The following is a 25465-nucleotide window of genomic DNA, read 5'->3' on the forward strand; positions in this document are numbered from 1 at the left end:
GCTTTATAATTTGTGTATTCATTCTTTTGCCGAGTATTATCCTCATTTTCATAGTTGTTATTTCACCGTGTTTCGGCCAAATCATCCTCTAGTCTTCTTCAGGTCATTAATTGCAACGTAATAGGAATGTTGAGACTTGTGTATCCCCAGTAATTACTGCCTTCCATAGTTGTTTTTGGCCAACTAATCCTCTAGCCTTCTTGGGTAGGATTGATAGCACTATCTTCAGACAATGCTCACCTGGAATCATCGAAACCCAACGCCTTTATCCACTTCGCCTATAAATAATAGCAAAATAGTCACAGCAAGAAGTCGTCTTGCACAACTTAAGAAAATTTTTTTTCTTTCTCTTAGATTAGATTGGTGTTTGAAGTTTGCATGAACATTTTCTTTTGAATAACTTCCCACCTTTGGAACACCTTCCCATGGGCCTGCATCCCTAAGATTTGAACTTTGAAAGATATCTTGATTTGATAAATGAAATAAACAAACAAAAAACGATCTCATTGACACTTTTCCTCAAGTGGCTTTTGGTCTTCGCCCGTAGTGACTCATCAGTATACAAAAAAAAGTATTAGGTATAGCAAGTGGTTGATTGAGTCACAACTAAAAATACTATTGTTTATTCCACTTTGATTTCATTTAGAAATTCATAAACTGTGATATGTATGCAAACAAAAAGTAATCGTCATTAACCAACAAACCATAACTGTAATAACAGACAACTTTGGCATTGTTGATTGACCATAAAAGAACATTAACAGACTAGACACTAAAACAGGGAACATTTGATACTGTAAAGAGTAACATACAGAAACCAGTGTCTGCCACTATTGTGAGCATCAGGTAATATCTAATGAGCTTCCAGAATCCAAACCTAATGATGGTACATCAACATCACAAAACAAGAGCCAACAAAACAATTTTCATCACGAAACTGGCCTAAAATTCTGGATAAGACTGTCTTACAAATGAGACAAAATCATAAAACAAGCCAGCTATGGAAATAGTCCTAAAAGAGTCGCCCAAAATAGACCAAGAACTTCCATTGCAAAAAAATAAAAAAACACTGGAAGAATGGGCCAACAAACAGTGTGTCAAGTATTTTCTGGACAAATTCATATAAATCTATATCTATATATATATATAAAAGTGAACGTGTCTGTGTGTCTCTGTGTGTGTGTCTGTGTGTGTGTCTGTGTACATTTCCCTACGCAATAACTCTGCCAATTTTAAGTCTACAGACTCGAAATTTGATATACAGTGTATTGAGATTGAAGAAAATCTTTGTAATCGGTTTTCAGTCAGAAATTTGGCTGTTAAGGGGTCAAAGTTCAACGATTTAACCTTTGAGAACTCTACCAAACTCCTCCGACAATCTTGGGTCTCGACACTTGAAATTTTAGATATAGGTTCCTTGAACATGGATCTCACTTAATAACTTGAGTTGAGCCCAAAACAATAAATTTTAAGGGGTCATAATTGGGATCAAAGTTAAAAAAATTGACCGCTTTTTTTTTTGCTCAACATGCACCTCCAAACACCCGGGCAACGCCGGGCTCCCAGGCTAGTGAGTTGAAAAAAAGAAAATCACTTTTTCTGTAAATGCTACCAAATTTAAAACTATGACAGAGTTGTTGAATGAGAACGTAGAGTGAGAAGAGGCTAAAGAAATGCATAATTAAGAAAGAGACGACCTTTTCAGTTAATTACAAATTTTCATTAATTATGGAAATGAAAATAGATATTATAAAAACATAACTCAATCCCAAAATTAATATTTTAGTATATATTTTGTGTGATTGAAGTTCTACTTTATACCAAAAAGCCCGAAAAAAACAAACGTCGATTAACTCAGCTTTAGTATAATACTAGGTATTGTATTACAGCATAATGTAACCTAAAAAAGGGGTTATATTATGCTGTAAAATAGACAGTTTAATCTTATTCTCTATTTGTCTCATTATCTAAATAAATCAGATTCACTTTTATCATTTAAAAAAAATCATGGAAATTTTCGTGTGGCAAAAAGCAAAAGACAAGAACAAAATAATAGTTACATATACCTAACACCTTATATAGTCGTCATTTTGACTTTGTAGAAAGGGGGATAACTCTGCTAAATCCAATAAAGTCATTTATGCAAACATAATGTTTTGTGAAGAAAGTTAAGAGTCACAAGGCTTAGAAATATGTGACAACATGTTCATAGTGTGAATATGTTTAGTAGGAAGGAGGATAACTCTGCTAAATTCGACAAAGATTATCTCTTTTAAGTTCATTGTAGCATCGTTCCTGGTCTTTGGATTTAAGACAACAATAGTACCAAGAACCATAATAACATGAGAAAATCGAAGTGTTATCAGTTAGCAAGTTTTAACTAAAATATAAACAGTGTTTTACATATGAAAATTGAGGAAAAAAATGTTCTAACAAAACATTTTATATCAACAATTCTATAAGCATATAAAAGTTATAACTCACTGATGAAAGCACATGTTAGGTGAAGAAAGTTGAGTTGATAGTCACAATGCTTAGAAATGTGTAGATTAATATATTCATAGTGTGAATATGCATGTGTAAGTAATCTACATTTGTGAGTATTTGGCAGTATGAAATTGTGTATGTGTGTGTATTGGTTTACAAAGTGTATGTGTGTGTATTGGTTTATATTGTATATGTGTGTGTGTTGGTTTACATTGTATATGTGTGTGCATTGGTTTACATAGTGCAAAGTGACAGCATTTCATTTCTGTTCACCTGACCATCACTAATGTATAAGAAGATGACGAAAGCTGGGATGTGAGTCATTGAGTTCTTTTTTTACTTACGTTCCTTGGTCTCAAAAGTGGGGAGGTGGGTGTAATATATGTTATTGAGATCCTTTGGTACTGTCACCGGTTCGAGAATTCTGGACAAAATTGATTTTGTTGATCAGGCTTTATAGGAGTTGATAAGTTTGCACTGATTTATTACTTTCACATAGATGTTATACTTTTTGAGATTTGTAACGATTTTTATTGGTTGAAAATACTTTTAGTTAACACCATCCTGTAAAACTTTTAGTTCCTTTTGGAAGTGAAGAAGAAAGTGAATTTCAATGATGTGTAGCAGTTATAGTTATTTGCTTTTTAGTGTTTGTAGGAATCACTTCACGATTGAGTTGCTGAATAATTCCTATTTTATTATCAAAATTATATTTCTATTCTTACATTTATATGATATTATCTAGGTTTAAAATCAATTTATTATCAGTTTTGTCAGATTTAGCCGAGTTCCTTCTGCTAGAATTAATAACATATTATTAACGCAACTCAATGAACAAATGAGAGATTAATTTTAAAGCTAGAATAATTCTTGATGACTCGGTATTAGTATTCTTGATTGGAAAGTCATTCTTGAAATAAAGATGTAGTTTCAAGCAAAACAGAACAGCAGCATAAATTCTGTTCCAGAAACTTTTTCAGGCGAAGAATTAATTCAGTTACCATCAGCCAGGTAGGTGATGGGCTATGTAATTGGCCAAGTATTTGTGGAACTAATGTATGACACCTTGGTAGTGCTAAAGAGGTCTACCATTTCAAGCCTTGTAACCCAGTTTTCGGATGGAGTAAATTAATTTTTTGCTGACTGGAGCTGTCTAGGCATTTTTTCTTGGTGAGAATTTTTTTCTTTAGAAGCACTAACTTGACACGCTTCATCTTCCTTCCTTGTATCACATTTTGCTGTTTGGGAAACAAGTAAATATCTATCCTTACACATGGCCATTAAATATTACAACAAGTATTGTTTACTTTTTTTAGATGGCTAAGTAGATTTAACTAGTGTGGCCACTTAAGATGAATTTAGTTGGTTGAGAAAAATGTTGTTTTTTTTGTTTTTCATCTGCATAATCTCTTATACGAATGTTCAAATTTTTAGCAGTAGTCTTCTCGTTTTGACATGGAAAGATATCACTAAAAAATTCAACAAGTTTCAGTATATTTTATGAAGCTGTTCTGGTATCTGATTGGTTCATTTTTATCACACATGGTTATGAACAGAATCACCCAAATTTATGAAGGCATATCATCACACAATTTTTATTGAATAGGGGTGGGTTTCGTCTTCGCTGCGGTTGCTTGGAGATCAGGGTAGAAATACCAGTCTAGAATCTTGACAATCAACAAAGTCTACCCTTCCAAACCTTGCAACCCAATTTTCAAGTGGAGTAAATTTATTGCCTACTGCATGGGGCTGCCCAGGCAATTTTTCTAGGTCAAAGTTCTCCTTTAGAGGTGCTGATTTGACATTCTTCATTTTCTGACCGTGTGTCACATCTTGCTACATAGGCATGCAGTGGAAGCAGTTTTGTGGGGAGGCTTGTTAGAAAAGCGTTAGTGCGGATTAGGACTTTTACCTTAGGTTTTTCCATTTTCTACTCCAGTAGTTTCTTCCCCAGAACCGCTAGACTCTGGAATTCCATTCCATGTTCCTGCTTCCCTAACTGTACTGACATACAGAAGTTCAAGTGCAACTGAAACCGACATCTTGCTGCCCAAATCCCAACATAGTGCCCCAGTAGTTGCTGCCCCTGATAGTAGCCCCCTACACCAAAGTGGCAATGTGCCTTGTTTGGGGTGAAAATGTAAAAAAAAAAAAAATTACAACAAGTAATTGTTAACTATTTGGAGATGGCTAAGTAGATTTAACTAGTGTGGCCACTTAAGATGAATCGAGTTGGTTGGGAAAAATGTTTTTTGTTTTTTTGCTTTTCATCTGAATAATCTTTGTTAGACGAATGTTCAAATTTTAAATTGACATTATGATTTAATTTTTATGGCAGAAACAGCGGGAAAATGTTATGATTTAATTTTTTATGGCAGAAACTGTAAAATAATAAAAGATGATTTGTTTATAAATAAGAATTCATTTTGTTTTTTAAGAATGTTAATTCTTCTGTCTTTTTGTTTTTCTACTCTCTTTCCAGTACAATGTGGTCCTGGTACTTACTACGATAATACAACACTTAGTTGTTCCTACTGCCCAGTCGGACACTACCAGAGCAAGAGCGGTCAAGCAAGTTGTGAGCAATGCCCAAACACTAAAACAACCCAAGAAGTCGGAACTCAAAAACTTGACGATTGTTATGGTAAGTTGGAACGTTCTACACATAAGTAGTACATATTACCCTTTTTAGTCTTATCATATATCATATGTATCGATAATTACAATTATAGTCAATAGAACTTCTACAAAAGTTCATCCATTAATTCCAAAAAAAAATGAGCCTATTATAACATTTTCAATAACAAAATAACCCCTTTATATGTACGTGCGTAATGTTTCTACACGTTTTTCTTCTCTTTTTCATTGCTGTTTCTCTTCATCGCATTTCATGAGAGACTGTCGACTGATTTGTCTGTTTAATTAAGATAAATAAAAGCCTTTTCATGCAGGAGAGACACAAGAAGACGTTCGCTGAATTTTCTTTAAGGTTTATTTGGAAAAAAATCAACCCAGTAAGAGACTGATGTTATAGTTAGCTAATCTACTTCTTAATCGAGTTAACTTATTGAAATGAATAATACACATGGTGACACTGAGGCAACATTCTGTTTAGATTATTTTTACATTTATTAGCATTGTCTTCTTTGCACAGCTTCCAAAAAGAGACTGATCTGAAAACCTTAGTTTTATCCCTTTTCGAAAACGTGACGTCATTCTTCATCGTTATATCTGTTTTGTTTATGGCATTTGATATCTGTCCTCTGCTCCAGTTTTATGCCATCGTCTCTGGGAACGATTCTTTTTGTTAATTAAGGTTATCATACCATGCAATAAATGTAAACCTTGTCAAAATTCACACTAGCCAATTAAATCGTGTGCATCCCTAATATTTTTAAGCTTTCTTTGCTAATGCGATTATATTATATGTTGTTCTTTCCTTGCAACGCTTTGATACTCTTCTTTCTGAATAACAGGAAACAGAAGGGTAAGCCATTTTGAGTTTCAGAAACAGTTTCAGATGGTTCGCTGTTACACACAAGTCCTGGGAGGTGACTTGTTTATAGTAGACAGTTCCACAGAACAAAATATTCTTACCGTGTCGAAACCCGGGAAAAGAACATGTGAAATTGCTCCAGAAAGGGTTTAATATTTATGAAGCAATTTTGGTTTCTGATTAGTTGGTAGCAGAACGTAGTTAATTTGATTCGTCAGTTCTTAGCAGCATCTTTTATAAATAGAATCGTCCGACTGTGTGGGATCATACCCCATTATAGGAACAAAATATTGCAACAGTTTGCATTTGACATGTATTTTATTACACTTAATCATATTTTCTTATCTATCAGTTGCTCCTGGCTATCCTAATAGGATCACAAGCTACCCGATTTACATGGACTATTACTATACATGTTAAGAAATAACTAGTTTACTATATTCTAAATAAATATTGTAATGTTAAAAAAAATTTTTATTATTATTCATCAATTTCGTAAGCTGCTGCTGTTTAGATTATAAACAAAAGCTCCGCCATTTTAACCTCATTCTGAAATAAAATAAGTATTTTTACAAAAACTTTGGGAAAATACATTCTTGTATTACAAAGAACACTGTGAAATGAAGAAAAATACATTGACTAAGCAGAATTAAGTGTCAATTTATCAGATTCAAGGCTATCAATAATAAATCAGAAAAAAACTGAGTTCATTTTATGCATTAGATTATATTTACCTTTGAATCCATTTCCTTATCCATGAGGTGAGTTTGATACAAAAATATGATTATGATATGGTGAGACTTGAAGAAGCTGGATACCTTTCTTAATGCCAACCTGTTACAGATCAGGAATCTGAGTATTTTTTTTTATGGAAACCGCTTTAGACAAGGCATGAAGCCGCTTGATGTAAGGAACTAAAAATAAAACTTCAAGTTCAAAAACGGTAAGTGTTAGATGGATAGATTCAAACCCAGAAGACACCAATTCTTCTCCGTTTGTTAAAACATCACTCATGGAATATGAGGACTAAAGGACAAAATAATGAAAGCGAAAGATATGAGGCTTCTGAAAGTAAATCTAGGCAAAATCTCTAATTGAGTTATAGCATCCAATATCAAGACCATTCTTCACTGAACTGAATCAATTTGTTTTCAAACATAACACCCACCTTGGTTCATCATTTTACAACAAGTATTTGATGCGTTTCCTGGAGACTGTAGTGGACTGGTGGATATATTATACATATCCCCCAGTCGTACAAAATAGGAAAAATGAATTGAATTGAGAAAGAAACGAACAACGCGTTTATTGAAATAAACGAACTAGAATTTATTTTGTGAAGAAACAAATTCATAACGAATATAAAGAAAAATCCGAGCTCGACAAACATTTTTCACAGTTTCCTGACATTACCTTTCAACAAACGTGAGGAATAAAATCACATGGGCCTATATACATTCTCTCCCGCACAGCAGATGCAACAACAAAGAAACAATTACAGGACATCCCTATCAACACATAGGAAGAAGTTAAATCAACAATACGAGTTGAGAGGCACCACGCACACGGATAAACTCACAACTGGAAGTTTCGTTGACAGCCGGGAACCGGACACCCCCATTCAATACGAACGAATGTGCAACTAGCGCGACAATGTACACACACTACCGCAGACTCACTTGCGAAGACACTGTCAACTTGACACACCACGTCAACACGAACAAAAATTTTCCTTCTAAACGAACAATTTACTTCACTGTCCAAGCAACTCGTTGCACATGTCAGCACACAGCAAAAAAAACCCCAGACAAACAAATGTCAGCCTAAAAAAAGAGTAAACGCCTTTTCCACGCATAGGTAAATACTTTTTTATGAACACACTCCGTTTTTTTTTTAAACAACCACACCAACAGCAAAAAAACATTACATTAAACCCTCTATTTATGTAAGAATATAGACGATATTTTCTTCCTTGCTAATAACACCCAACAAACTTTTACACTTAAGGACCTTCTCCAAGACAAATCCGTACTCAAATTCACTGTTGAATTAAATGTTAATAACAAAATTCCTTTTCTTGACGTCATTATTCACACTTCCAATAACGTTTTTAGCACTTCTAACTACACAAAACCCTACCTGCTATAATTCTTACCTTCTAAATTTCAAGAGTTAATTCCTGCACGGATACAAAATAACCATCATCAACACCTCCCCTCTTCCAACAACAACAACAACAACAACAACAACAACAACAACAACAACAACAACAACAAAAATACTATTCATCAAACTAAAAAAAAAACATTAAACAATCCTCATCAACAAATTATATTGTTGATCAACACATAAACTCCATGTTGAAGAGGTTAAACAACACTCCTACTTAGAGTAACCCCCAACACCGTAACTTCAATACAATCAACTTATTCTATTACAATCAAATGCACCCGGGCTTTAAGTTAGAAGAAATCACTATAAAAAACATAATCCATAAATACATCTCCCTGGAGTCATCATTTACTATAAAAAATTAAAAGCCCAAGACTTAGTTATTAAAAACAATCCCTTCATTTAAACCACTAGAACGGACCAACGTCATCTATCAGATTAAATGCCTCTTGGGAGAATGTAACTCCTATAACAATAATGTTACGCTCAACATACGACCACAACATTATCACGCAGCTTCACCTGCTATAATGTTGAATCTAGTGCCATCTTTCAACATTTACATAAAAACATCAATGCCCTACTTAAATTTCAGAGAGATTCTAGTTGCAACACTAAAATACTACACCACGAAACGAATGTAAAGAAACTTAAAATCCTTGAAGCTATTCATATCAAAACGCAAAACACTACCCTTAATCAGGTCAAATTTCAGAATAGTACCAATACACTCAAATGCCTTGCATATTTCCTCCTCCTATCTCCACACCCACCCGTTCCTGACACTAACCCTTTTCTCACTTTCCCCTACCACACCAACGCCCCACAGCTGTCAGCAGTCCCAATGAATCTTGCTCGCACCTCAACTACTATAATTCTTTTCCGACACTAACACACACTCCTGATGATCTCACGAAAAGTTAAAACCGCGGACACTTTTAGAAGAAAAAATGCTTGGACCATACATGCGTTCGATATACACATAAAAATGATAATACGAAAAATTGAATAAAGATATTACTAAACAGAAGTTTTGTATTGTTTATAACAATGTTTGTCTGAATATATATTATATATATATATATATATATATATATGTATATATATATATGTATGTATATATATATATATATATATATATATATATATATATATACATATACAGGGTGCGTCTGGTATTTGAGAACATCACCTATTTCATGTCTTTAAAGTTCGCAAAAAGCTAGAGGACAAAAATGGACCAATTTCTCCAGTTGCTAAACGCAAAAAGCATCAACAACGCTCTGACAGCATAAGAACACCTGAATTTGTTCAAAGAGTTCAGAACATCATTGATGAGAGCCCTCAAAAGTCAATGAGGTCAATTGCAAAAGATCTTAATGTCTCAGAAGCAACAATTCGTAGGACTTGTCATGAAAATCTTCGATACAAGCCGTATGTGATGAAGAGAGGCCAGTTTATTTTCGAGACCACCAAAGAAAATCAGTTGGTAAGATACAAGAGGCTTTTAAGCAAACTAAAACATCCTGCTGAGTAACACATTCTTTGATTTTTTCAGACGAAAAAAATTTTGACCAAGACCAGATGGTAAACCGAAGAAATGACAGTTAGCTATGTGCTGACCCTTCTGAAGTTCCAAGAGTCATGCACATAAAATTTCCAGCAACTGTTATGGTTTTGGGGGTGGTTAGCAATGAGAGACATGTGATGCCACCACATTTCTTTCCACAAGGATTAAAAATCAATTCTGCTGCTTACATTGAAGTCCTAAGTACTGTTGTAAAGCCTTGGATTGATAGAGTAAGAAATGGAAGGTCCTACATCTTTCAACAAGACTCTGCACCGCCACATAATGGTTAGCAGAGAATTTCCAGGATCACATTACCCTCAAGTTGTGGCCTCCAATCTCTCCAGACCTAAATCCGTTGGAATATTATGTGTGGGGCGTTGTTGAGAGAGATGTTAATAAACATCCTCATAACACTAAAGATTCTCTGAAAGCATCCATAGTCAGAATAATGCAGGATATCGACGAGGACCATATTTAACATGCCTGCCGACGGTTTAGGTCTCGAATAGAAACTTTAATTGATTATTTTTAAAAGGAAATATATGTTCTCAAATACCAGACGCACCCTCTCTCTCTCTCTCTCTCTCTCTCTCTCTATATATATATATATATATATATATATATATATATATATATATATATATATATAATTCACCTGCCACTCCTTTTTTGAAAGATAGAATCGCCCGATCGTCCAAAACAATTATACAAGATTCAAGCAAGCAGGCAGGGTCGTCCGGACGGTCCACGGAGTTTTATAGATAGATAGATAGTTAGACTAAAAACCAACAGAAAAACTTTAATACCTCCATATTTATGCTTGTTTTTCTTTCTTTTTTTATTTTTTTGTTATTCCAGAAATCTGTGCATCCGGATTCTATTTCAACAAGAATAATAAGAATTGTACACCTTGCGATATTGGTTTTTACCAATATTCTAGCGGTCAAAGCTTCTGTAAGCCTTGTAAGTTGGGCACAACTACATATACATACGGATCCAATTTTTCTGATCTCTGCTTTTGTAAGTATTCCTCTCTCTCTCTCTCTCTCTCTCTCTCTCTCTCTCTCTCTCTCTCTCTCTCTCTCTCTCTCTCTCTCTCTACATAGCTGAGAGTTTTAATTTAGTTCCAGAAATTTACCAAACAATAAATCGAGTCTGTTTGAGTTTCAATGTGAGCAATGTGATGCCCACCTTACGGATTACATGAAGTAATCATATATATATATATATATATATATATATATATATATATATATATATATATATATATATATCGTAATTTAGTAATTTAAATCTTATGATTTGAAACGGTTAAATTTCAAATCTAGAATTTTTATTATATGTAATATGTAAGACAAAGAATACATTTCAATAAGTATACTTATACTTATTGAAATGTATTCTTTGTCTTACATATATTAAAAATTCGAGATTTGATATTTAACCGTTTCAAATCATAAAATTTAAATTACTAAATTATGATTTATTTGCTCTATCTGGTATATTAAGCAATTTTTATTTAGCTGGGATTGTGTTTATAAAATATTACATCCAATAATATTTTGTAAGACCGATAATCACTGGATTTGCATACCAGTAGGTTTATTGCATTACATTATTCTGAAGTATATACACATCTATATATATATATATATATATATATATATATATATATATATATATATATATATATATATATATATATTACGCACAACTGAAATTAATCTCTCGAGGATTTGTTTAGAGAACATTTCTTGTCACTAGGTTCTGTTTTCAGTAGAATTTAAATCTTTTTGAATGTTTTTAATTCGTAACTTGTAACTTTTGGACGTGTAAATTAAATGCAATGCACTTTTGATGATTCTGATTTGTAACATTGATATTGATGAAAAGCAGCATTTATAACTTTTATGATTTTCTGCATGACTTAAAATAAATATTGCCTCGAAAGATCTGTAAACAACTATAATAGCTTGATACAGGTTTTATTTGGATTTTGATTTGAAAAATGTGTTGAATCGATGAAATCTCACTCTTTCTAATAATAAATTTAATAATAAATGTATGTTCTCTTATGGTATGAGTAACCTAATCAATTGGGGTTCTTTTTTAAAAATAATAGAAAAGAGTCTGTTAAAACTACTTATAAACAATTAAAAACATGACTTGCCAGGAGAAGCACAGAGAATGCATTGTTCTATACCAAATGAATATAACTTACTTTTTATTATCAAGCTTCAAATTCGAATGTAGCGTCATTCTCATTGATTGTCATTATAATTTAGGTGAGATAACTTGAAAATAGTTCAAGGGGCACAACTATGCATATACTGCAGCAACAGAGACATATAGTCACAGAAAAGAAGAAAAAGAGTACTATAACGATAAGTGGCTCATTACTTTATTACTTCCCTGTGTATCTATCATTTTAAATGTTATTATAATGTAATTTATATTTTTTGCAGGCATTTGTAAACCTGGTTATCAGCTTATGGAAAACGGGACATGCGAAGAATGTCCTCGTGGATATTATCGTCAATTTGAACATCAACCCGCTTGTATTTCCTGTGGAATAAACGCAACAACGATGACTACTGGATCCACCTTATATGAAAACTGTTCTATCCGTAAGTCATATCATTTTAATTCGCAAATACCATGTCATGTAGAGGTACATATGTATATATATATTGTATCTTCTTGAAAGAAGTTTATCATCTCTTCAGTCAACTGCTGTGCGGCTGTGTGCACGTAGGTGGCTTTTTAACCCAACTTCTGTCCTACATGAACGTTTACATACACGCCTGATTAAAAATATAAGATCACTTGAAAATCTTTAAAATGAAACCGTTTTGGAACTTCTTCCACTTAAGATTTACCAATACTATAACCTAAAATTTTTTGAAAAAATATGTAATTTTCGGAAGATTACTCAGCAGATTTTACAAATAAATACATTGAGAAGTTAAGTGATTAAGCAACTCTTGCTTCACTATAAAATTTCATATTACTGTGTTTTTCCCTTCCGAATACGAATTTTCACTAAAAATGATATAATTTCTTGGATAGAACTCAGAATGTTTTTCAAATAATTACATAAATACATTGACACAGCATAATAATAAAAAAAACGCAAATATTAGGGAGCTAACCGCTTCAATTTAGTCTAGAGTTAATTCACGTCATTATAGTTATACGTTGTGTGCTTGTTTAGATTTGAGGTCGTGAAATCTGTTTCCCGTCTTGTGACTATGGCCAAAGGTAGTATTTTCACCCTCAATCTAAATTTCTCAAACTTCTAAATTTTTCAATACATAGTTACTACACAAGAGAACTTTTCTTGCATTTATGAACCTACTTGTATATGACCTGTTTTTTTATTATCAATTTTACAAATACACTTTCCATGACTTGCGTTATTGCCTATACCTTTGAATTTTCGTTGGTCATTTAACCTCTAACCAATCAATTTATTTTTGGATTTTGCTACGTTTCCACCTTTTATCTTCATATGTAAATTTCACGTGGAATAACCTTTTGGCCTATATTTTCAAAAATATGACTTCTCTCACATTTTGAAGTGTTTAATCTAAATCGAAAGCCAGCCTATAATGGTTATTTTGCTAATTAATTTTTCTTTGAAATGAATAAGGAAATTTTCATTTTCAACCCGTATCGCTTGGGTCGAATAATAAATATTGTAAATTCTATTTAACAAAATTTTAATTTCCTTCCCAATGCTCTATCTTGAATATCGCGCATTTTTCATCTGGTTCGGATTATCCTATGAATATTAATATTAATATTTATATGTCCACTTTACTTCTCCCAAATTCTTAATTTTCTAAACTTTAATTTCTGAACTATATATATATATATATATATATATATATATATATATATATATATATATATATATATATATATATATATATATAAAAAGATTTTTATGCGTACATAATTTTATAACACTTTTGAAGAACACTGAACGTAATGTCATAATTAATTGCTGAGGGTTTAGGTTTTTTCCTTCCATAGTTTAAACAAACCATTAAAAACAAACTTTCGAAAAGAAGACCAAAATATACTTTAGAAGTGTATTTTGGTCTTCTTTTCGAAAGTTTCTTTTTAATGGTTTGTTTAAAATATAGAAAAAAAATAACCTAACCCCTCAGCAGCAATTAATTATGACATTACGTTCAGTGTTCTTCAAAAGTGATATATATATATATATATATATATATATATATATATATATATATATATATATACCGGTTGTATCGATTGGTTTCCTAGATGTAAATCCAATGAAACTCCTGTGATTATTAAAGGGTGCTCAATGCAGGAAAGATCTCGTATGTAGTCTGTTTGCTGTACAAACATTATTGGTTACATATGTGCATACATGTGTCAGTGGAGTCCCAATTCATGGACAGCACTTCATCAGGCCAAAAAAAGCAGAGAGTGTGGAACCGCGCTCAGAAAGCTCCTGAATTCCATCGACTTTTATGTCTTTAGAGAAAAGAACTGTATAGGGAATTAGTGAGAGGGGCCGCCAACGACCCGTGCATCAAATATTTGAGGTTGTTGAAGGAGGAGATCCAGTCCCGGTAAAACTGGGCGCCAGGTTTAGGTCATCTCACCAATTTATTCCATCTTTGAGTGACATCACATGCCCCTAACTTTCTCACCCTATATTTTCTTCCCATCTAGAGATCGACCTGCTTGTTTTTGGTCCCCATCAAGTTGGAAAACAGTGTGCAATCTCTTATCTAGAAGGGGTTGGGAGAGCCTTACTAATACTTTTATTTTCACTTTTCCCCCACCCACGTCAATGAAATGTTAAGAACGGTTTTTACAAAATTTTATTACTACACATAAATTATAAATTATATTTAATTGATTAATTTAAATTTTATTATTGACTAGGTCACTTGGCGCCCTAAGAGTTAGAAACGCTACTGAGTTTGGGGTTATTTATCGTATTATTATCCCATTTACAACGCTAATTGACATATCACATTGTTCGCTTATCGAGCAAGTACATATATAAATTAGTTACATGCACTGAAAGCCTATTAGAACCATAAAAATATCATCCCAAGTCACTGAACCACTGTGGGCCAAGGAAACACGTGAGTTGGGGAAATGTTTTGTTCTAACTTGTCTTTGGTCGGAATGGCACCAGAAGGTTTTGGCGCGCCCCGGGAGCATTGACGCCTTGCAGCAACACAAATAAAATGTATGTGTTTTTTTTTTAAATAATGTCTTACACGCAGTACATCATTAGTTCATTAGTTATGTTAACAATGCATTTTCCAAAACCAGGCATCCTGTATTTTAAAAACATTAAATATTTAAATAACGTTTAACATTTAAATAACGTTTAACATTTAAATAACGTTTAAACATTTAAATAACGTTTAACATTTAAATAACGTTTAAACATTTAAATAACGTTTAACATTTAAATAACGTTTAAACATTTAAATAACGTTTAAACATTTAAATAACGTTTAACATTTAAATAACGTTTAACATTTAAATAACGTTTAACATTTAAAGTTTAATGTTAGGTTAAAAAAACAAAACAAGAATTTTATTCTCAATACAAGATAAGAACAAGACGCCATTGAGTTTTCGGTTATTTATAATAGTATTATCTCATTTACAACACTAAGTGACTTTTCAAAATAAAAATGATTTATTACAATAAAAACTTTAATTTTTCACACAAAAAGAAAAATGACAAAAAGAAATAGTACAAAATGCAATGTTGCTTTATAATGTTTTAAATTGTCCTAACTTAAAAATAATCAGTTATACATTTTCGCTAAAAGGAAATGACTTAATTGATGTCTTAGAAACAATTTGTAATAATAATAATAATAATAATAATAATAATAATAATAATAATAATAATAATAATAATAATAATAATAATAATAATAATAATAATAATAATAATAATAATAATAATAATAATAATAATAATAATAATAATAATAATAATAATAATAATAATAATAATAATAATAATAATAATAATAATAATAATAATAATAATAATAATAATAATAATAATAATAATAATAATAATAATAATAATAATAATAATAATAATAATAATAATAATAATAATAATAATAATAATAATAATAATAATAATAATAATAATAATAATAATAATAATAATAATAATAATAATAATAATAATAATAATAATAATAATAATAATAATAATAATAATAATAATAATAATAATAATAATAATAATAATAATAATAATAATAATAATAATAATAATAATAATAATAATAATAATAATAATAATAATAATAATAATAATAATAATAATAATAATAATAATAATAATAATAATAATAATAATAATAATAATAATAATAATAATAATAATAATAATAATAATAATAATAATAATAATAATAATAATAATAATAATAATAATAATAATAATAATAATAATAATAATAATAATAATAATAATAATAATAATAATAATAATAATAATAATAATAATAATAATAATAATAATAATAATAATAATAATAATAATAATAATAATAATAATAATAATAATAATAATAATAATAATAATAATAATAATAATAATAATAATAATAATAATAATAATAATAATAATAATAATAATAATAATAATAATAATAATAATAATAATAATAATAATAATAATAATAATAATAATAATAATAATAATAATAATAATAATAATAATAATAATAATAATAATAATAATAATAATAATAATAATAATAATAATAATAATAATAATAATAATAATAATAATAATAATAATAATAATAATAATAATAATAATAATAATAATAATAATAATAATAATAATAATAATAATAATAATAATAATAATAATAATAATAATAATAATAATAATAATAATAATAATAATAATAATAATAATAATAATAATAATAATAATAATAATAATAATAATAATAATAATAATAATAATAATAATAATAATAATAATAATAATAATAATAATAATAATAATAATAATAATAATAATAATAATAATAATAATAATAATAATAATAATAATAATAATAATAATAATAATAATAATAATAATAATAATAATAATAATAATAATAATAATAATAATAATAATAATAATAATAATAATAATAATAATAATAAAAAAAAAAAAAATAAATAAATAAATAAAAAAAAAAAAAAATAAAAAAAAAAATAAACTTCTTACCTTGAAAAAAAAAAATAGAATTAAACACAAAACGAGAGATGGTTCAAATATCGCCTTGAATTACCTTAAAATTTTATAAATGAAAGTAAATGCAAGTAAATACTATGGAAAACCAAGCATGACTGATTTAAAAAAAAATTTGTATCGGCATTTTTATAATTGATGTTTTCTCATGTTAAAGAATAGCACATTATTATGTTTACATTTAATGCATTTATAGGCATTAAATGTAAACGTGTTAATAATTTTGTTTTATCCATGACCCTAAAAAATTATTTAAGCAAATCAAATTTTATGAGCTTCCGTAGAATTTTATGAGCTTCCGTAGAATTCTAACAATCAGGCGTGATAAACAGTTTACATTACATTTAAGGTACTTACTCCCATAATAATATATTAAATTAAACATCGAAGTTTTATTTATAGTTATGTATGTCTTGGCTATATAAATATAAGATAATCATGAATCGTCCAATGAAATCGTTATATCAACTAAAAATAACTTTTAATAATAAACAAATAGTTAATTTGTTTTACAAGTTTAATGAATAGTTTATTTGAGAAATATTTTGTAGTTGTCCCTTAAAAAATAAAAAAAAGGAAATTTCAAAATGCATGCAATCTTTCCCATAGTCTTTCAAATGACGGTGATACTACGAAAAATGATATTTTCTTCATTACCTAAGGATTTTGTTAGGTTATCTGTGTAAAAATTATGAAAAAAAAAATGAGTGTATTTTCGAACCTCCTCTCTTTCGAAATGTAAAAATTATAATTTATACTAGCGGCTGCACCGCGTCGACACACACAATGCCGAGTCAAACACAACATCGAGTACACTCAACATCAAGTACACTCAACAGCGTCTTACCACTAACGCTTACCTTGTGTACTAGGAGTATGGGAAATTCCCATATGCACAAAACAAAGTCACTGAAAAAAAAACAAAAAAATACCCTAACTAAGGGTATGGATAATGAGTAAACGTTGGATAAAATGATGATTAAAATTATTACTAACTTGCCAGGAATCAAACCTGGAATCTTTTGATCCGTAGTCAGACACGTTATCCATTGTACCACACAAGTCCTGTCCGTATGCCGAAAAATGTTACCGCAACTGTATATAGAGAGTGCTAAATTCCCTTGACATGGGCAGGTAACTTTTCCACAAAAACGAAACGGCCCCTAAACCCTTATTTCGTGCTTTTTGTGTGATTCGGCATTGTTCGTTATAAACAATATATAGATAACGACAATCTAAGGACTCACACCTTTCAAAGAAAACAAAACGAAGAATTTTTCAATTCGGTGCATCCGTTCGAAAGTTTTATTGGTATACATCCCCCCCCCACATAAATATATAAACATTTGGAATTTTATTAATAGTATAGATTATTAATAAAAAAAATAATTTGATTGGGAATCTGGTGTGTATGTGGTATTATGGTGACTGAGAACTCTTAACTAGGATTAGCGTAGACAAACCAAAAGTATGACCATAGATTCCCCTCTCCACTTTTTTTGATTTAGTGTCGGTAGTGAGGAAAGAAAATGAAACACAGTAATGTGGAAATTTTTAGTGAACAAGGGTTGCCTAATCAGTAACCGTGTCGATGTATTTAGGTATTAATTTAAAAATCCTGCTGAGACATCTTCCAAAAGTGACATCATTTGTCTTAAAATTATAGTTCCGAGTTCAGTAATGTTAAAATCTTTTGTGAAGCAAGTATTGCCTAATCTCTAACCGTGACAATTTATTTATGTATTAATTTTGAAAATTTGCTGCGTCATCATTCAGAAATGACGTTATTTCTCTTAAAATTATGGTGTTGGTTGTTGGGGGGAAAGAAACACGGCATTATTGAAATTCATGTTGAAGCAAGCAGTGCCTAATCTATAACCGCGTCAATGTATTTATGTTTTAATTTCAAAAAACCTCCTAAATCATGTTTCGTTTCTCTAAAATTACAGGGTTAGTGATTGGATGGAGGGAGAAACAGTAATGCCGAATTAGATCGTGAAGCAAGAGTTGCCTAATCTCTAATCGTGACAATTTATTTATGTATTTATTTGAAAAATCTGCAGAGTCTTATTCCGGAAATGATATCATTTTGCTAAAAAAAATTATGATGCCGGTGGTGGGGAAGGAAAATAACACAACATGTGTAAATTTATTGATGAAGCAAGGGTCGGCCAATCACTAAGCAGGTTAATGTACTCATGCATTAATTTGGAAAACCTGCTGAATCATCTTTCAGAAATGATATAATTTCGCTTAAAATTATAGTGTCAGTGGTGGTTCTAGTGAGAGAAGTAACGCAGTAATGATGAATTTTTGGTGAAGCAAGGGTTGTCTAATCACTAACTAAGACAATGTATTTACGTATTTATTTGGAAATCCTAATAATCCATCTTCTAATAACGACTTAATTTTTTCATAAAATTATGGTAGTCTTGGTGGGAAGAGAAATTAGTTCATATATGTTGTACAATACCTGTCGAGAGTATGGTAAATTGTTTCATATATCTATTTACATTACCCGTCCGAGGGTAGGTAAAATTATTTCATATACATGCTGTAAATTACCTGTTCTAGGGAAGGTAAAAAATATTTCATACATGTGTTGTGTAATACCCGTCCTAGAGAAGTTAAAATATTATTTTGCTCTAGAAAGCAAATGATACATAGACACCAAAAATTCCTCTATCCTAAGAATAATAGATATGTTCAAAAAGCAACGTCATTTTTCTCATTGCTTTATACGGTCCTGAGCAAGGTCGTGTACCCCTGCTAGTATATATATATAAACACAAACACATATACATACATATAAAAACACACACACACACACACACACACACACACACACACACACATATATATATAATTAGTTATATTTGGAAACAGAAATATATATATATATATATATATATATATATATATATATAAGAGCAAATAGTTGATAAAACATGTTAAAAACACTTTGAAAAAGAGTTAAAACATATTTAATCTGAAAAGGAAACACTTCATAAGTGGATAGTCCTATATATATATATATATATATATATATATATATATATATATATATATATATAGTTGTAGTCATCGACATACGGTCCTGCTTCGTCGTATCACAAATCATCAGTGCCACTAGACTAACATCTCTCCCAAGCCATCGTTTTGACTTTCATTTTCTTGGTTTAGCCTGAATTTTGTACAGCATTGTTAAAGAAAGTGGAATTTTGGTCTGGTCAGTGGAGAGCCTAGTTATTCTATTTGAGATCGAAACTACTATTGATTTTATAATTAAATTAAATTGGACGGAAAATTTGTGAACATTGAGTAGTGTTAGGTTTGGTTTGTGGTAAGGGCTGTAGGGTTCAGGGTTAAGATTTAGGAAGACATCTAAAAAGTCAGAAGTTTCATTATCAGATTCAATAGTTATGGAAAGGCTGAAGTTATTAATGAAGACATGTAGTTTTTAAATGGTTTTATTATATTCTCTTTGTCTAGCTCTGGTAAATAGGGCGTCACCTCTATAAAATCCTCCTTGAATAAATTTAGATTCAAGCACGAGATGTCTTTCAACAGATATAAGCCTACTACGTTTGTGATTTTGTATCCATGAGAATATCGAAATTGTTAGGTTTGTCCTTTCTAGTAAAGTAATGCCCGTACTCACACTGACCAAAGATTTTCTAACAGAATTCGGTTGGGAAATCTTACCCCATCCTACATATTTTCCTGGCCTAGCTCCCTCAGATTATCATTTATTTCGAGGATCACGAAACCATTTAAACAGCCTTAGGTTAAAATCACGTGAGGAGATTGAACACTAGTTAAGTTCATATTTCATATAAAAACCTAAAGAATTTTACAAGCAAGGTATTTATAAGCTCGTTGACAGATGGAATCAAATTATAGAGAGCAAATTTTGTTATTTTTATGAATAAAATTTTTTCAAAAACACAATTATTTTTATTTTCAAAATGAAATTTTAAATCAGCCAAAACTTTTACACTAACCTGATACAATGACAATACAAAAAAAGGAGGTACTATTGAATAATTAGTTTGCCTTTCATTAAAAAAAGGACAAGTAACTGCCATATTAAAAGCTGACTGGCACACACTAACTGGGATGCAGGAAAATATACATTAGTAAAATTATGCTGAACTGGACTACAGATGCCTCATCTATGGATTAACCAAAAATTTTACCTAAAAACACTAAATAACTCTAACTACTGATAGGATATTTCCAAACATTTCCAATGAAAAGTTTTTATGCATATAAAAGCACATGAAGCTCTTCTAACTCTAAGAATTGTACCTAAAAGACATTAGGACTGCGAATGATGTTGTGATTTTCTCAAACAATAAAAAGTTTGTATGTACATAGTGGGCCAAAATAAGGGTCCTATCTTTAAATTTGAATGACTTTCACAAAATAAAAGTTAAACTCACCAAACTTTATGCGTGTGTAGACTGACCCTTCCGAGATTTTTTTGAAATAAACAAAACAAATTTTGACTGAAAAACACTTCTTAAAACTTACATGAATTTATGAATTTTTAAAAATAGAACCCTTATTTTGGCCCACCCTGAAGCACATGAAATTCTTTTAACCCTAAGAAGACATAAACCATCCTTACAATACTATATAAAGCTAAAAACCATTCCCACTAAACACAACTTATGATACCATATTCAACCCAAAATATAAAGAACCGAACCAAAGAAAAGAAAATGCAACAAAGCATATTGGCTTCCAAATAAAAGAAAGAAAGTAACATTCCATGCAAGAATATACATATATCAAACTGACAATACAATTGTGGAGAATAAAGGCAGAAATGAATAAAATCAATAAAACACGCAACCTCTCATTTTCTAGCAACGACTGTCGTTTACTTCTTTGTCTTCTTTAGCCTTATTGAATCTAATCAAACGGCTCAGCAGTCAAAACTGCCCCAAAAGAGTCCCTTCATTAATAAATATGAAGTTCCATATACAGACATAAAAGATAAACACCCATCTAGGTATTTACCTCCATCCCACTGCGCGGGAATGTGACACATGATCGGAAGATGGGAAAAATTAAGCCAGCGCCCCTAAAGAAGGAGCAGTCTGACTCTGCAAACAATGTCTGCATAACATTGTCAGCATTCCTCAATGAAGACACCTCAGGAAACAAGCAATAAACTTTGCCACTCAAAAAGAGACAAAGCCTAGAAAAGTGAGCCTCCTAAGACTATTCAGAACAAATACCACACTCTGATAGCTAAAGAGTCGCTGAAATAGACCAGTTTCTGGTGGACTGATTGTCGAGATTGAGAACCTGGTGTGTACCCCTAATCGTAATTGAACGTCAAATGAATGATGCCAGGCAGTACAGTTGTATACATCTGCAAAAAATGCAATTTGGATGAAACAATAATGTTGATGACACTAAAACTGATATAACAGAATAGAGAAAGTTCCGTAAGAAAGCTCAAAGGGGGGGGGGTCATCTTCTCTCGACCTCGTATTGACTACACAAAAGCCATCATTAATTCTTTCATCATAAGACGACGCCACTATAGTGTACGACTTGTTAAGTCCGATATAGAGTGAAACACTTTATGTTAAAGTGTGCTGATTTTGCTCTCATGCAACAAAAATTATGCAATGTTAGTACTATAAAGAAATGATCTAATTACGGCAGAGTGGAAATCATGATGTCCTTTTTAAAAACTGTGGGTTTATACCTCAAAATATAATGTCTTCAAGTCCAATAAAGCAAACTACCCTATTGATTAAAAAAAACCGTGAACTTTGTTGTGTTAAGAAAACAATTATAACTTATGGTTAAGTTTTAATGAGCTAAATTACCACCACACACACTATTCAAGCGACTATTGGAGAATAAGACTTTAACTTTAGACATGCCTGTTGATCAAGCTCGGGCACTGGATTATGCCCAAAGGCACTCAGAAATTTATACTAGTCATTTATTGACTGTAGTTGGTACAGTGTCAGAACAGTCCAGTGCTTTGAATGTAGTGAGTGAATATTATCCAGTGGCAATAGGATCTACATTAACTTCTTCGAGTTGTCATCATGTTCTTCCTGATTCATTCTACATATTGTCACATCATCCAAATAAGAGAAGGTCCCGACTGACCCTTCCTGTTAATGGAAGAATCCATTATTTTTGGAAGCCTGAAAATCCATTGATAACTTCAAAAGGCACACATGTAAACTTGTAACTTCAAACTTCAAATGCTGTATAAAAACGATCTTCTTTTTTTATAGGAATTTAGTTGTATCCACTCTTTAGGTCTATAGTACTAAACACTTTATACTTATCAATCATATGTACTAAGTCATCAATATGTGGTAATGGATAACTGTCAAGTAAAGTCAATTTGTTAATGCTTTCAGGGTAATCAATTGCTAAGCACATTTTTATTGACTGACCCTTGACAACAACAGCTTAAGCTCTCCAATGAGATATGCTAGATTCTATAATATCATCCTTAAGAAGTCTTTGTGCTTCCTTTCCAATGAACCTACGGCCACAGAATGAGTAGCTTTTAGACGTGGTAGTAATACGAGAACACTCAGCCTTCAAGTTTGCAAACAACTCAGGAGGATCAATTTCAACACTATTCAGATTGTACACAATAAGTTCTGGGCCACACTGTTGTGCAGTTTCTGAAAATCATAACCTAGGATTATATCACAACAATAGGATTATATCACAACAAAGTCGGGGAAAACAGAGTCACACACTAATAATCCTGGTTATTCACCACTAAATTAATTTTACAAATGCCTTTTGTTTCAACAGATAATGATGTGGAAGCCATTTTTACTTTATTTTTAGCTTAGCAGACCTTTAAAAAGAATGATTCAACAATTCGTGGATGCACAAAATTTCTTGAACTACCTATATCAACAAGTCCATCCACGTCCCAACCATTTATGCATACCTTAGTAATGACATTTGATAGAGTGGAAGGAACAGCACCAAAGATGATGACTGCCAAGTACATAGATTGGATGTTATTCTCATTCATTTCAAGAGAGTCACCAATATTTCTAGTTCCAAGATGTTGAAGAAGTTGATGTAGACTCTTGTTGCAGTTACCACTGGAGAAGATTCGCTTGCTGCATCCACAGCCCTGGACTGTTCTGACACTGCAACAACCACAGCTGACTACTGACTAGTATAAATTTCTGAATTCTTTGGGTAAAATCCAATACTCAGGCTTGGTCAACAGCCATGTCTAATTCTTATTCTCCAATAGTCCCCGTCTAACCCAGCAATAAATGTATCTGCTAACTGTAATGGCTTAAAAATTACTGTTTTTGCTGAGCACCTTCAATGACAGTAAATATGCATCCAGAGTTTTACTGACTTTTGACGTCGTGTAGCTCACAATAAATAAACATGAATTTATAAGACCAAGAAATTCATCCTGGACTGCCCTTCGGCGCCCATGGCGCAGTGGATAGAGATGTTGAATTTCTATGGTTCCAGGTGAGTATTGTCTGAAGATAGCGGTTTCAATCCTACCCAAGACTGGTCGAACATGATAAGACGACAACAACTATGGAAGACAGTAATTGCTGAGAATGCAGTTAGGAAATTCGGAGTTCCTATCCTATCGTGGTAAGGAATAATCTAAGGCTTTTGACAGGGTATGGCACAAGGGTCTCCTCAGGAAAATTAAATCATACGGTATCACTGGTAGAATACTTAACATAATTAAATCCTTCTTAGATAAGAGAAAAATCCAGGTTGTCCTCGACGGTCGTACATCTAAACAGTGTGATATAAATGCGGGAATGCCTCAGGAGTCTATCCTTGGACCTTTATTGTTCCTAATATTTATTAATGACCTTCCCGACAAAACTGCCTCTGAGATGGGTATATATGCTGATGACACTGCACTCTATAACAGGCATGACAGGGAAACAAATGAACACATATCTAAAGAAATGGCAAAAACACTAGAGGATAACCTCCAATCTGTAGTGGAATGGGGACATAAATGGATGGTCACATTCAATGCTGCCAAGACTAAACTGGTTTCTTTCAATAATTACAAGAAACTTTCTCTGCCACCAATAACAATGGCCAGTGACTCCCTGTCTGAGAGTACATCTTTCAACCTGCTTGGCCTAACGTTCACAGGAAACATGAGCTGGAACAATAATATTGAAAACATTGCCAGGGCCGCTGCGAAAAAGGTAGGCTCTCTCTACTGTGCTAGAAAACTACTGACACCTGAAAGTATCCTGTCCCTCTATAAGGCCACCATTCGCCCATGTATGGAGTATTGTTGTCACATTTGGGCTGGTGCATGTGCTACAAGTCTCTCGCTCCTAGACAAGGTTAAAAAAGTGTCACCAATCTGATAGGCCCTGAACTGGCATCTAAGCTTCAGCCTCTGTCCCATCGACGAAGCGTTGCATCCCTCTGC

General features: G+C 31.4%; 1 protein-coding gene across 1 annotated transcript in view; it reads left to right on the forward strand.

Moving 5' to 3' along the window:
- Positions 1–25465, forward strand: part of LOC145266638 (uncharacterized) — a 275190-nt gene that overhangs the window by 24703 nt on the left and 225022 nt on the right. The window contains exons 4-6 of the mRNA XM_080122562.1: positions 4970–5131; positions 10584–10745; positions 12191–12352. Of these exons, the coding sequence (XP_079978688.1) occupies positions 4970–5131; positions 10584–10745; positions 12191–12352 (486 nt within the window). The remainder of the gene's footprint in view (positions 1–4969; positions 5132–10583; positions 10746–12190; positions 12353–25465) is intronic.

Source organism: Euprymna scolopes, chromosome 41, assembly GCF_053919585.1.
Source record: "Euprymna scolopes isolate OS-2025 chromosome 41, ASM5391958v1, whole genome shotgun sequence".
In the NCBI taxonomy this organism is placed as follows: Eukaryota; Metazoa; Mollusca; class Cephalopoda; order Sepiida; family Sepiolidae; genus Euprymna; species Euprymna scolopes.